Genomic DNA, 13642 nt, shown 5'->3' with positions numbered 1-13642 from the left:
CCTAGTAATAAACTCTTTCTCTCTTTGAAACCCTGGTGTCTCAGGAATTGGTTATTGAGCATGTTGGGCAAAAGAATCCATGGCCTTTGTCCAGTAAGAATAGTGTCACACAGATCTGTCATATGATTTTTTCTGTCTATTCCTTAGCCTGACTCATTTCCATTGTCCTGTTTTCAAGATCACTGATTCTTTCTTCTACCACCTCTAATCTGCTATTGAAACCATCTACAGAATTTTTCATTTCAATTACTGTGTTCTTCAAGTCCAGTATTTTTGTTTGTTTCCTATTGAGAATTTTCAATGAGATTCCCATATTGCTTATTCATCATTTTCATTATATCCTTTATTTCTTTCTCTGTGTTTCCCTTTAGCACTTTGAGCATATTGAGGATCTTTTTAAAATATCCAAAGTCTCATTCTTTTTGTTGATCAGTTCTGAATTTTAATCTTGTTCCTTTTTATGTTTCTTTGCTTCCCTTGTATACTTTTGTTGCACACTTACATTTTAATATTTTAAAGTATAAACTAGGGAATTTAGTCCTTGAGTTATCTGTCCCTTATGTTTGTATCTGTCCCTTAGGTTTTATTGAATGACAGAAGCTAATCAGAACAAACAATCTAAAATTAAAAACACCTTTCACTGTTTTTGCAAATTGGTCCTGCTTAAGCTGGTAATCTCCTTCAAAGCTTGGCCCTTCTATCAAGATCCCTGACACACATGTGAAATGTAGGACCCTCTCTGTTTTACATGAGCCTGCATGGAGCCATGGAGCCTGCTTCTTTCCCTGGGCTTGTTCTTGCTAGAGGCCTTAGAAATCCCCCGTTTACAATGTACAGGTTTTAGAGTGAATGGCCCCTCTACTCCCTTTGAAATAGACTGTCTCCCCCTCCTATATGTGCTCTTGAGTAACTTAATGCAGTAGTCCTTTGCCCAGGCTGCTTCAACTTAATTGCTTCTCATGCTGTCCCAGCTCTCTGCAGGCTGCTTCTCTGCCCTCAGGACAAACTCTGCGAGGGTGAGTCTGTGATAACTTCCATGCCTCAGTCTCTGAGACTTCCATCTGATAGTTGCACTAACTAACATGCGCTTCTCAATAGGAACCCAGGGGCCACTCCACTCCATCTGGAACAGGGGTAGGGATTCACAATGAGAGAGTGAGCTGGCTCCACCCCAAGTTGTGCCAGAGGTGGAGTATGGGCCAGCAAGAGTGCCAAAAGCTTCTTCTATGGCTTCTGAAGCTGTGTTTTCTTGATTCAGCACTTGCCAAGTTAATGTATCCCTTTAACTGTTTTTCTAAGATTTCCCTGCTAGAGGGTGGCTGGAAAAATGCCAACCCTCAGAGTTGATTCCCATGATCTGAAGTAACTGATCATAATAATGATCAGTCTGACCTAGGGTCAGGAAGCTGGAGTTACACCCTGATGGTGAGGAGATTGTCTCTTTATATTTGTTCTTTTCAGGGTAGCTTTGCTCAGAAATTAAAATAATATTACAAGACTGCATGGTAATCTCCACAATTTGTTCTACTTTGTATTTTATGCAGAAAATCATAGGACCGTTGTTAAAGTTGCATTTTCAGTTTTAAGAAGAGTGAGACGTCTTCCCTGGGGGGATGTGGAAAGCCAGCAGCAGGTTGGCCGAGTTGGGCATCGAGCTCCCAGACAGGGCATGAATGAATGCTTGCATCAGACCTTGGCACAGTGGCTGCCAAATCTCCCAGCCACTCAGCCTTGGCTAGTAGCAGTTAGCAAACCCAAACCTGCAGACGTGGTGATCCAGCTTTATGACCATGGTTGGTGCACTTTTTGGGAGAACTATGTTCAGGTACTGCTAGAAAAAGCCTAAAATCCTAAACTTCTGTTTTCCTGCCCTGAAATCAAATGGCACATCATTGGCCATCTACAGAAATAAAATGTCAACAAATTGATGGCTATCCCCAATCTTTTCATGCTGGAAACAGTGGATTCTGTGAAATTGGCAGAAAACATAAACAGTTCATGGCAGAAAAAATGTTCTCCAGAAAAGTTAAAGGTCATGCAAATTAATACAAGTGGAGAGGAAGGTAAACATGATGTTCCACTCTCAGTAAATGTAGCCATGGTAGAACACATAAATACCAAGTGCCCCAGACTGGAATTTGTCAGATTGATGACCATAGGAAGCTTGATTCCAAAGAAAGTTAACTTATCAGACCTGGAGCTGGAAGTATCCCAAAGGTATTTATGTTAAGGATTTAGAAACTGAAAAGAAAGGGCAGTGTATAGTTACCAACAAAGCAGACAAAACACAAAAGACAAGAGTGGCAGAAATTTGCTACTGAAAAGGAGGATCTGAATGTTGCTTTGGGATTTTCTAGAGTCATTCATACCATTGTTAAGTCAGGAAAACTTTTTATTGCACACAATATGGGATGTGGTTGCAACCCAGATCTCAAAGGGCTCAGGTTGGCACAACCCCAAGACCAAAGAACAGAGTACATATAGAGTCGGACATGAGTTTTTTTAGGACTTGCAAACAGGAAAGGGTCTCCAGTGGCAGCTGTCTGGAAAAACTGGAAGTAGGACACAACAAAGGAAGGAGTGCAAATGGCAGTTTATAAATGTTTAGGACAAAGACATTCCACAGGATATGAAAACAGTGTCACCAGGGTCTCATCACACAAGAGTTTGGAGATTTGTTATCAAAAATGATCAGGGGAGAGGAATTTAATGCTTTATAAGATAAGTGGTTTATGATATCATCTGTGCCATTTTGAAAGGATTTATGTACCCTAGAAAAGCTGTGTTTTAATCCTAATCAGTTTTGTGGGAGCAATGATTACTTCTAATCCCTATTCAGTACTATAGGTTGGAAACTTGATTAGGTTATCCCCACAGAGATGTGACTCAATCAATTGTGGGTATTAAACTTGATTAAATGGAGATGTTTCTCCACCCATACTTCATGGGTCTTGATTAATTTACTGGAATCCTATAAAAGAGGAGACATTTTGGAGAGAGTGCCTTTTGAGAATGAGGGGAGAGCTGCAGAACCAGGACAGAAGGACGAGAGAACCACAGAGTCCACCAGCCAGCGACCTTTGGAGATGAAGAAGGAAAATACCTCCCGGGGAGCTTCATGAAGCAAGAGGCCTGGAGAGGAAGCTATCAGATGCCATGTTCACCATGTGCCTTTCCGCTTGAGACAGAAACCCTGAACTTCATCAGCCTTCTTGAATCAAAGTATCTTTCCTTAGGTGCCTTAGATCGGACATTTCTATAGACTTGCTTTCATTGGGACATTTTCTTGGCCTTAGAGCTGTAAACTTGGAACTTATTAAATTCCCCTTTTTAAAAGCTAGTCTGTTTCTGGTATATTGCATTCCAGCAGCTGGCAAACTAGAATACCATTTCTGTATATTCTTTCCACCCTGCGGAGGTCTGTTGACCTTTAACTTCTGTCCTCATCACGTAGGTGGCTATGTGCAGCAACTTACTCTCAATATGGAGGAGGAGCCTGGGCCCTGGGTCTCCACAGATGGCATGTATACAGTTCACCAATGCTGCTGAAGACCACCTGCAGACTTCAGTAAGTTTAAGGAGATGAAAACATGTGTCTTCCCCAAACTCTTGAATACTAAATTGATAGCCAGCACACAACCTTTTAAGGATATCATTAACAAACATCTCTTGAGGAATTGGAAAAGCAGTTAAAAGATATGCCTTTCAGTATTAGTGATTCACATTGGATGGAGGTGGCCTAAGGGTATAACAATTGGGGAATGGAAGGGGGAACTTGGTGTATACATACAACAGACTACTGAGCGACTGCAAGAAGGAATGAAGTTGTGAGGCATGCAACTAGGTGAATGAACTTTAAGTACAGTAAGTTGAATGAAATGTCAGAAACAAAAAGACAAATATTATCATGCCTCATTCATGTGGACTAACTATAATATACAAATTCAGAGAGTTGTAGTCGAGAGCATGGGTTATCAGGTTGGGGCCTATTGTAAAAGTTTCTAGATTTAAGCTCTGACAGCAGTCACACATATTTAGGAGCTGTAACTGATATTTCTAAATTCTGTATCTGTATATAACTTGGTGGTTCCCTGAAACTTTGGCTATTTATGTGACACCTGAGGCTCCGAGTTAGAGCACTGAAGATATGAAAGTTAGAATTACCCCATTCAGCAACTGTTTAAAAAGCTGCAAAAGTGATCAGACTTCACCTAGAGATATGAATGAAGCTGATCTGGACAGAGCTAAGGTAAGTCTGAATACTGGGTAAAGGATGATATGGCCCATATTTTCAAACTTCAACTACTGTGTTAGACCAAAGTGAGAGATGTTTATTTGATGCAAAATTTATATTTTGGCTAGCACATTATCTAATTTAACTTGTATGATCTGTTTACTTGACCAGCATAATGACATGGAACAGGACAAATCTTGTTGGTTTATACAGGTAATTGGGGCAGTAATCGGGGCAGTAATTGGGGGACTGGGGAGAAAGGAGGAAATATTCAACTTCCCCATCTGGGTAATTCATGATCTTTTTGCAAGTAGTAGCGACGACCAGTTCATTAGGCTAGCCCTCAAACTTGGGGCTCGCCCCTATGAAGCTTATTCCTGCAAAGGAGAAGCTAAGCCTACTAATAATTATGCCAGAGTCATCCACAGAAACCTTTTTTGTGGCTCAGATGTGGCCTCTCTCTCTAAACCAAGTTGGCAGGTGAACTCATTGTCCTCCCTACTGTGTAGGATATGACTCCCAGGAGTGTAAATCTCCCTGGCAATGTGGGACCTGACTCCCAGGGATGAGCTGGAGCGTGGCCTCATGGGAGTGAGAAAGCCTTCTTGACCAAAAAAGGGAAAAAGAAATTAGATAAAGTTTCAGTGGCTGAGAGATTTCAGACTCTAGAGGTTATCCTGAAGATTATTCTTAAGCGTTATATAGATATCCTTTTTAAGTTTATAATGTATTAGAGTAGCTATAGGGAAGTACCTGAAATGAACTGTGTTCTAGTAGCCTTGATTCTTGAAGATGATTGTATAACCATATAGCTTTTACAATGTGATGGTATGATTGTGAAAACCTTGTGTCTGATGCTCCTTTAATCCAGAGGGTATGGACAGATGAGTAAAAAAAAAAAATTCAAAAATAAATAAACAATAGGGGGAGACAAAGCATAAGTATTGAGTTGATTGAAATACTGGCAGTCAATGTGAGGGAGGGGTAAGAGGTATAGGACGTATGAGTTCTTTTCTTTTTCTTTTAACTTTTTCATTGTATAGTATAACGTATATGCAAAGCAATGAAATAAAAAAGCAGTTGTTTTCAAAGTACTCTTCAACAAGTAGTTATAGGACAGATCCCAGAGTTTGTCTTGGACTATTATACCATCTCACATTTTTCCTTCTAGCTGCTCCAGAATATACGGGCGGGGCTAGAGGGGCTTAAACATTTTTTTAACATCACAATCGACTTTTTTCTTCTTTTCTTGTGAAAAATAACATATATACAAAAAAGCTATAAATTTCAAAGCACAGTACCACAATTAGTTGTAGAACATATTTCAGACTTTGACATGGGTTACAATTTCACGTTTTAAAAAATTTTCTTCAAGCTGCTCTAAAATACTGGAGACTAAAAGAGATATCAATTTAATGATTCGGCATTCATATTCATTTGTTAAATCCTATCTTCTCTGTATAACTCCACCATCACCTTTGATCTTTCCATCCCTCTCTTTAGGGGTGTTTGAGCTATGGCAATTCTAAATTTTTCATATTGGAAGGGTCTGTCACTAATATGGGGTAAGGAGTTGGAACTATCTGATATTCTGGTGAGGCTGGTCTAGGATTCAGGATGTGTATGGACCAGGGACCCATCTGGAGGTTGTAGGTTTCTGGAAAGTTACTCTAGTGCATGGAATCCTTGTGGAATCTTATGTATTGCCCTAGGGTTCTTTAGGATTGGCTGGAATGGTCCTGGTTGGGGGTTCGCAGGTTATGATAGGTAGCAAGGTCTAATTGAAGCTTGCATCAGAGCAACGTCCAGAGTAGCCTTTCGACTCTTATTTGAATTCTCTCTGCCACTGAAACTTTATTAATTATACTTATTTTCTCCCTTTTGGTCAGGATGGAATTGTTGATTCCACGGTGCCAGGTCTGGATTCATCTCTTGGAGTCATCGCCCATGTCACCAGGGAGACTTTCACCCCTGGATGTCATGTCCCATATAGGGGGGAGGGCAATGATTTCACTTGCAGAGTTGGGCTTAGAGAGATTGAGGCCACATCTGAGCCACAAGAGAGGTCCTCAGAAGTAACTCTTACGCAGGCCTATAAGTAGCCTAAGCTTCTCCGCTACCTACATAAACTTCACAGGAGTAAGCCTCCTGATCAAGGTCATGGCCTATTGATTTGGGTGTCCCTAAAGTTTGACACAATACCTGATGGTAAGGTTTAATAGTTCCATATTTTACTCCCATCCTTCTGGGGACTTTGACTATACTTTTTTTTTTTTAATTTTATTTTGTTAAATACCAAAAAACAAACAAACACAAACAATCCTATTTTGATCATTCTGTTCTACATATATAATCAGTAATTCACAATATCATCACATAGTTGCATATTCATCATCACGATCATTTCTTGGAACATTTGTATCTATTCAGAAAAAGAAATAAACCAAAAACAGAAAAAAAAAGTATACATACCATACCCCTTACCCCTCCCTTTCATTGATCACTAGCATTTCAAACTAAATTTATTTTAACACTTGTTCCCCCTATTATTTATTTTTATTCCATATGTTCTACTCGTCTGTTGACAAGGTAGATAAAAGGAGCATCAGACACAAGGTTTTCATAACCACACAGTCACATTGTGAAAGCTATATCATTATACAATCATCTTCAAGAAACATGGCTACTGGAACACAGCTCTACATTTTCAGGCAGTTTCCTCCAGCCTCTCCATTACATCCTGAGTAACAAGGTGATATCTACTTAATGCGTAAGAATAACCTCCAGGATAACCTCTCGACTCTGTTTGGAATCTCTCAGCCATTGACACTTTGTCCCATTTCACTCTTCCCCCTTTTGGTTGAGAAGGTTTTCTCAATCCCTTGATGCTGAGTCTCAGCTCATTCCAGGATTTCTGTCCCATGTTGCCAGGCAGGTCCAAACCTCTGGGAGTCATGTCCCACATAGACAGGGGGAGGGCAGTGAGTTTGCTTGTTGTGTTGGCTGGAGAGAGACACCACATCTGAGCAACAAGAGGTTCTCTTGGAGGTGACTCTTAGGCCTAATTTTAAGTAGGATTGACCTATCCTTTGTGGGGTTAAGTTTCATATGAACAAACCCCAAGACTGGGGGCTCAGCCTGTAGCTTTGGTTGTCCACACTGCTTGTGAGAATATCAAAAATTCAACTTGGGGAAGTTGAATTTTCCCCCATTCTCACCATTTCCCAAAGGGAACTTTGCAAATACTTTTTTATTCACTGTCTAAATCACTCTGGGATTTATCAGGGCATCATTCTGGACAAACCAACAAAAGCTCACGTCCTACTCAAGTTTCCATGTACTTATGGTATTCAATTAGGCTGTCTACATAAGTTACATTAGGAAATGCACTAGTCAAAATATAAATTTTGTACCAAAGAAACATTTTTTGCTTTAGTCTCACACATAAGTTGAGATTTTAAAATATTAATTACCATCTATTTTCAGCACCCTGCAGTAATGATATTCCTTTGTTATTTCTCATACAAAAACATTTTTTTAATTTGTACATTTATTGACAATACTTTTGGATGATCTGCTTAATATACTCTAGGATGTATCCAGGCATTACAATAATCTATACAGGATTAAAGGACCTCTTCTTATTTTGTGCTTCCTGTGTTTCAATTGTTCAAATGAGCTACACAGATAGGTTGAATTAGGTTATGAATTAGATTATAACCGAAAATTTCAGTTCCAGACCAAATAAATCTTTCTTCCATTGGTCTCAAAGAGTATGTGTTGTTCTAAAATATAGACACTGTCTTCCTTACCCCTATTTCTGAATTATGTTAACCCCAACCTGTTTGGCTTCATTCTTATCTCTAAGTATCGGGCAAGTAGCCTGATACTTAGAGATAAGAACGAAGCCAAACAGGTATATATATATAACAGCCTCTCAAAATCCAGAAATAATAATCACCACTCTGGACTTAATGTGTCTGCTCTAAAAGCTTACAATCTAGGCCCCTGTTTTCTTATAAGCATTTTCTAAAGGTGACCATATCATTCTTGTTCTTTTGTTTCTGGCTTATTTTGTCTCCCCAAATGTCCCACGCATTCATTCACATCGTTGCATGCCTCACGACTTTGTTCCTTTTTGTAGCGGCACAACCTTCGTTCATAAGTATACACCATTGTTCGCCAATCTACTTCTCCATCAGGGCATCCTTCAGCCACCTGCATTCAACAGGAATCATGTAGAGGGCCCAAAGTCCACAGTCCATCAGCATTCTCAATTTTAGATAATTTCATTGTTCCCAAGAGAAAAAAAAACAATAAACACACCCTTGCCAAATAGGAAACCTAAACCTCCTCTTAACTCTTGTCCCTCCCCCCATTATTTACCTCTGCTGTTGCTGTGGTAATGCTGATGAGCTGTGATGGACACAGCTCATAGCATGCAATAGCAGTTTTCCCCTCCACACCCTGGACTTAAACACTCTTTATTCAAGAATCATATCTTTGAAGTAATTCTTCTGAGAACTAATTCGTATTTCTAGTTTTAATCAGTAGGACACATAGGTCTATAAAACCCCTTTCAATCTTGTTCATCTTAATATGGTAATATTACTTGTGGACTCACTAGAGAACTGCCTTCACATTTATCTATTCCCTTACATTGGAGTTCAACCTCATTAGCTAATGGTTCACCCATCTCTAGCGTCTATGTATCTCTAAATCCCCTATATTCTGTATTATAAGCCTCTGATTATACATTTATGCCGATCATAAAAGTGGAATCATATGGTATTTATCCTTTTGTGTTTGCCAACTTCACTCAGCATTATGTCCTCAAGGCTCATCCATCTGTCACATGCTTCAGGAGATTTTGTCTTACTGCTGCATAATAATTCATCGTGTGTATATACCACATTTTGTTAAGCCACTCATCTTTTGATGGGCATTTCGTTTGTTTCCATCTTTTGGCGATTGTGAATAATGCTGCTATGAACAGTGGTGTGCAAATGTCTGTTTGCATCATTGCTTTCAGCTCTTCTGGGTATATACCAAGTAGTGCTTTTGCTGAGTCATAGGGCAACTCGATATTTAGTTTCCTAAGGAACCGCCAAACAATCTTCCATAGTGGCTGCACCATTATACATTCCCACCAGCAGTGCATAAGTATCCCAGTTTCTCCACATCATCTCCAGCATTTATAGTTTCCTGTTTGTTTAATAGCAGCAATTCTTAGAAGTGTGAGGTGGTATCTCCTTGTAGTCTTGATCTGCATTTCCCTTATAGCTAATGAAAATGAGCATCTCTTCATGTGCTTTTTAGCCGTCTGTATTTGCTCTTCAGAAAAATGCCTATTCAAATCTTTAGCCCATTTTATAATTGAGTTGTTTGTTCTTTTGTTGTTGAGTTGTATGATTTCTTTGTATATACAAGAAATCAAACCTTTGCCTGGTATGTGATTTCCAAATATTTTCTACCATTGAGTTGGCTTCCTCTTCACCTTTTTGACGAAGTCCTTTGAGGTACAGAAGCATTTGATTTTGAGGAGTTCCCATTTATCTATTTTTTTCTTCTGTTTCTTGGGCTTTGGGTATAAAGTTTAGGAAGTTACCTCCTATTACTAGGTCTTGAAGATGTTTCTCCTACATTTTCTTCTAGAAGCTTTATGGTGCTAGTTCTTATATTTAGGTGTTTGATCCATTTTGAATTAACTTTTGTATAGGGTGTAAGATAGGGGTCCTCTTTCATTCTCTTGGCTATTGATATCCAGTTCTTCTTTGCCCAATTATTGAAAAGACTATTTTGTTCCAGTTCAGAGGATTTGGGGCCCTTGTCAAAAATCAATTGACCATAGATTTGGTGGTCTATTTCTGCACTCTTGATTTGACTCCATTGGTCAGTGCTTCTATCTTTGTGCCAGTACCATGCTGTTTTGACCATTGTGGCTTTATAACAGGTTTTAAAGTGAGTGTTAATCCTCTCACTTCATTCTTGTTTTTTAGAATGCCTTGAGCTATTCGGGGTCTCTTTCCCATCCAGATGAATTTGGTAGTTAGCGTTTGCAAATCTTCAAAGTAGATTGTTGGAATTTTGATTGGTACTGTGTCGAATCTGTACATCAATTTGGGGAGAATTAACATCTAAACTATATTAGCCTTCCTGTCCATAAGCAGGGACTGTCTTTCCACCTATTTAGATCTCCTTTGATTTCTTTTAGCAATGTTATGTAGTTTTCTGTGTACAAGTCCTGTAAAGTTAAGTTCATTCCTAAGTATTTGATTTAGTTGCTATTTTGAATGGAATGTTTTCCTTAACTGACTCCTCAGCTAGGGCCTTGCTTGTGTATAGAAATGTTACTGATTTTTGCACATTAATTGTATATCCCGCCACCTTGCTGAATTTATTTATTAGCTCAAGTAACTTTGCAGTAGATTTCTCAGGATCTTCCAAGTATAGTATCATATTATCTGCAAATAATGAGAGTTTTACTTCTTTCTTTCCAGTTTGGATGCCTTTTATTTCTTTGTCCTGCCTGATTGCTCTAGCTAGAACTTCTAGCACAATGTTGAATAATAGTGGTGACAGTGGGCATCTGTTCCAGTTTGCTAGGTGCTGGAATGCAATATACCAGAAATGGAGTGGCTTTTTAAAAGGGGAATTTAATAAGTTGCTAGTTTACAGTTCTAAGGCCGAGAAAATGTCCCAATTAAAACAAAGGCTATAGAAATGTGCAATCAAAGGCATCCAGGGAAAGATACCTTGGTTCAAAAAGGCCGATGAAGTTCAGGGTTTCTCTCTCAAGTGAGAAGGCACATGGCGAACACAGTCAGGGCTTCTCTCTCAGCTGGAAGGGCGTATGGTGAATACAGCGTCATCTGCTAGCTTCCTCTCCTGGCTTCTGGTTTCATGAAGCTCCCCGGGAGGCTTTTTCCTTCTTCATCTCCAATGGACTCTCTGCTTCGTGGTGCTGCAGCATTCTCTGCTCTCTCTGAATCTCTCATTCTCCAAAATATTTCCTCTAAGACTTCAGAAACTAATCAAGACCCACTCAAATGGGTGGAGACATGTCATCCCCTAATCCAGTTTAACAACCATTCTTGACTAAATCACATCAACCAGGGAGATGATCTCATTACAGTTTCAAACATACAGTATTGAATAGAGATTATTCTACCCTTATGAAATGGGATTTATATTAAAACATGGCTTTTCTTAGGGGGCATATATCCTTTCAAACCAGCACAGCATCCTTGTCTTTTACCTGATCTTAGGGGGAACGCTTTCAACCAGTCTCCATTGAGGATGATGCTAGCTATTGGTTTTTCATATATTCCCTTTTATTCCTATCTTTTGCAGTGTTTTTATTAGAAAAGCATGCTGAATTCTGTCAAATGCTTTTTCAACATCAATCAAGATGATCATGTGATTTTTCCCTTTCGATTTGTTAATGTGCTATATTACATTAATAGATTTTCTTATGTTGAACCATTCTTGCATTCCTGGTATAAACCTCACTTGGTCATGGTGTATAATTCCTTTAATGTGCTATTAGATTCAATTTGCTAATATTTTATTGAGAATTTTGCATCTATGTTCATTAGGGATATTGGTCTGTAAATCTTTACCCAGTTTTGGTATGAAAGTGATATTAGCTTCATAACATGAGTTAGGTAGAGTTCCTTTTTCCTCAATTTTTTGGAAATGTTTGAGCAGGATTGATGTTAATTCTTTATGGAATGTTTGATAAAATTCCCCTAGGAAGCTATCTGGCCCTGGGCTTTTCTTTGTAGGAAGATTTTTGAGGGGTGATTGAATCTCTTTACTTGTGATTGGTTTGTTGAGATCTTCTATTTCTTCCTGAGTCAGTGTAGTTTGTTTGTGTGTTTCCAGGAATTTGTCCATTTTATCTTAGTTGTCTAGTTTATTGGTGTATAGTTGTTCATAGTATCCTCTTATGATTTCTTTTATTTCTTCAGGGTCTGTGGTAATACACCCCTTCTCATTTCTGATTTTGTTTATTTGCATCCTCTCTTTTTTCTTTGTCAGTCAATTTTATTGATTTTTCTCAAAGAACCAACTTTTCATTTTATTGATTCTTCCTATTGTTCTCCCATTCGTTTATCTGCTTTAATCTTTGTTATTTCTCTCCTTCTATTTGCTTTTGGGTTAGTTTGCTGTTCTTTCTCAAGTTCCTCCAGGTGTGCTGTTAAGTCCTCGATTTTTGCTCTTTCTTGTTTTTTAATATAGGCGTTTAGCGTAATAAATTTCCCACTCAGCACAGCCTTTGCCACATCCCATAAGTTCTGGTAAGTTGTATTCTCATTTTTATACATCTCCAGATAGCTACTGATTTCTCTAGCAATTTCTTCTTTGACCTACTGGTTGTTTAAGAATGTGTTATTTAATCTCCATGTATTTGTGAATGTTCTCATTCTTTGGTGGTTATTGAGATCCAGCTTCATCCCATTGTGATCAGAGAAAGTGCTTTGAATAATTTCAATGTTTTAAAATTTATAAAGACCTGTTTTGTGCCCCAGCATTTGATCTATCCTGGAGAATGTTCCTTTAGCAGTAGAGAAGAATGTATATCCTTGTGCTTTGGGGTGCAATGACCTATATATGTCTTTTAAGTCTAATTCATTTATAAAGTTATTTAATTTTTCTATTTCCCTGTAGATCTTCTGTCTGGTTGTTCTATCTATAGGGGAGAGTGGTGTGTTCAAGTCTCCTACTATTTTTGTTGAAACATCTATCGCTCCCCTCAGTTCTGCCAATGTCTGTCTCATGTACTTCAGAGCTCCTTGATTAGGAGCATATATCTTCTTGATGAATTGACCCTTTAATTAGTGTATAGTGTCTGTATTAGTTAGGGTTCTCTAGAGAAATAGAATCAACAGGGAACACTTGCAAATAGAAAATTTATAAAAGTGTCTCACGTGACCACGGGAATGCAGAGTCCAAAATCGGCAGGGCAGGCTGTGAAGCCAATGATTCTGATGGAGTGTCTGGACAAACTCCACAGGAGAGGCTTGCCAGCCAAAGCAGGAAGAGAGCCTATCTCTTCTGAATCCTCCTTAAAAGGCTTCCAGTGATTAGATTGAGCATCACTCATTGCAGAAGACACTCCCCATGGCTGATTGCAAATGGAATCAGCTGTGGATGCAGCAGACGTGATCATAATTTAATTCTATGAAATGTCCTCATTGCAACAGACAGGGAGCACTTGCCCAACCAGACAAACAGGGACCACCACTTGGCCAAGTTGACACATGAACCTGACCATGACAGTGTCCTTCTTTATCTCTTATGATGTTTTTACATTTAAAGTCTATTTTGTCTGATATTAGCATAGCTACTCCTGCTTTCTTTTGGTTACAACTTGATTGGAAAATCTTTTTCCATCCTTTCACT

The 13642-nt window shown here is 38.8% G+C and overlaps 1 protein-coding gene and 1 pseudogene across 1 annotated transcript in view; both read left to right on the top strand.

Annotated features, from left to right (window-relative positions):
• EXD1 (exonuclease 3'-5' domain containing 1) overlaps positions 1 to 13642 on the top strand; it is a 149525-nt gene that overhangs the window by 134765 nt on the left and 1118 nt on the right. Inside the window, exon 12 of the mRNA XM_077127499.1 lies at positions 3455 to 3568. Coding sequence (XP_076983614.1) covers positions 3455 to 3568 — 114 coding nt within the window. The remainder of the gene's footprint in view (positions 1 to 3454; positions 3569 to 13642) is intronic.
• LOC143656497 (pyridoxal phosphate homeostasis protein pseudogene) lies at positions 956 to 2230 on the top strand (annotated as a pseudogene).

This window comes from Tamandua tetradactyla, chromosome 14 (assembly GCF_023851605.1).
Source record: "Tamandua tetradactyla isolate mTamTet1 chromosome 14, mTamTet1.pri, whole genome shotgun sequence".
Classification (NCBI taxonomy): domain Eukaryota; kingdom Metazoa; phylum Chordata; class Mammalia; order Pilosa; family Myrmecophagidae; genus Tamandua; species Tamandua tetradactyla.
The sequence above is the reverse complement of the archived record's forward strand: the minus strand, read 5'-3'. Positions and strand labels throughout refer to the sequence as shown.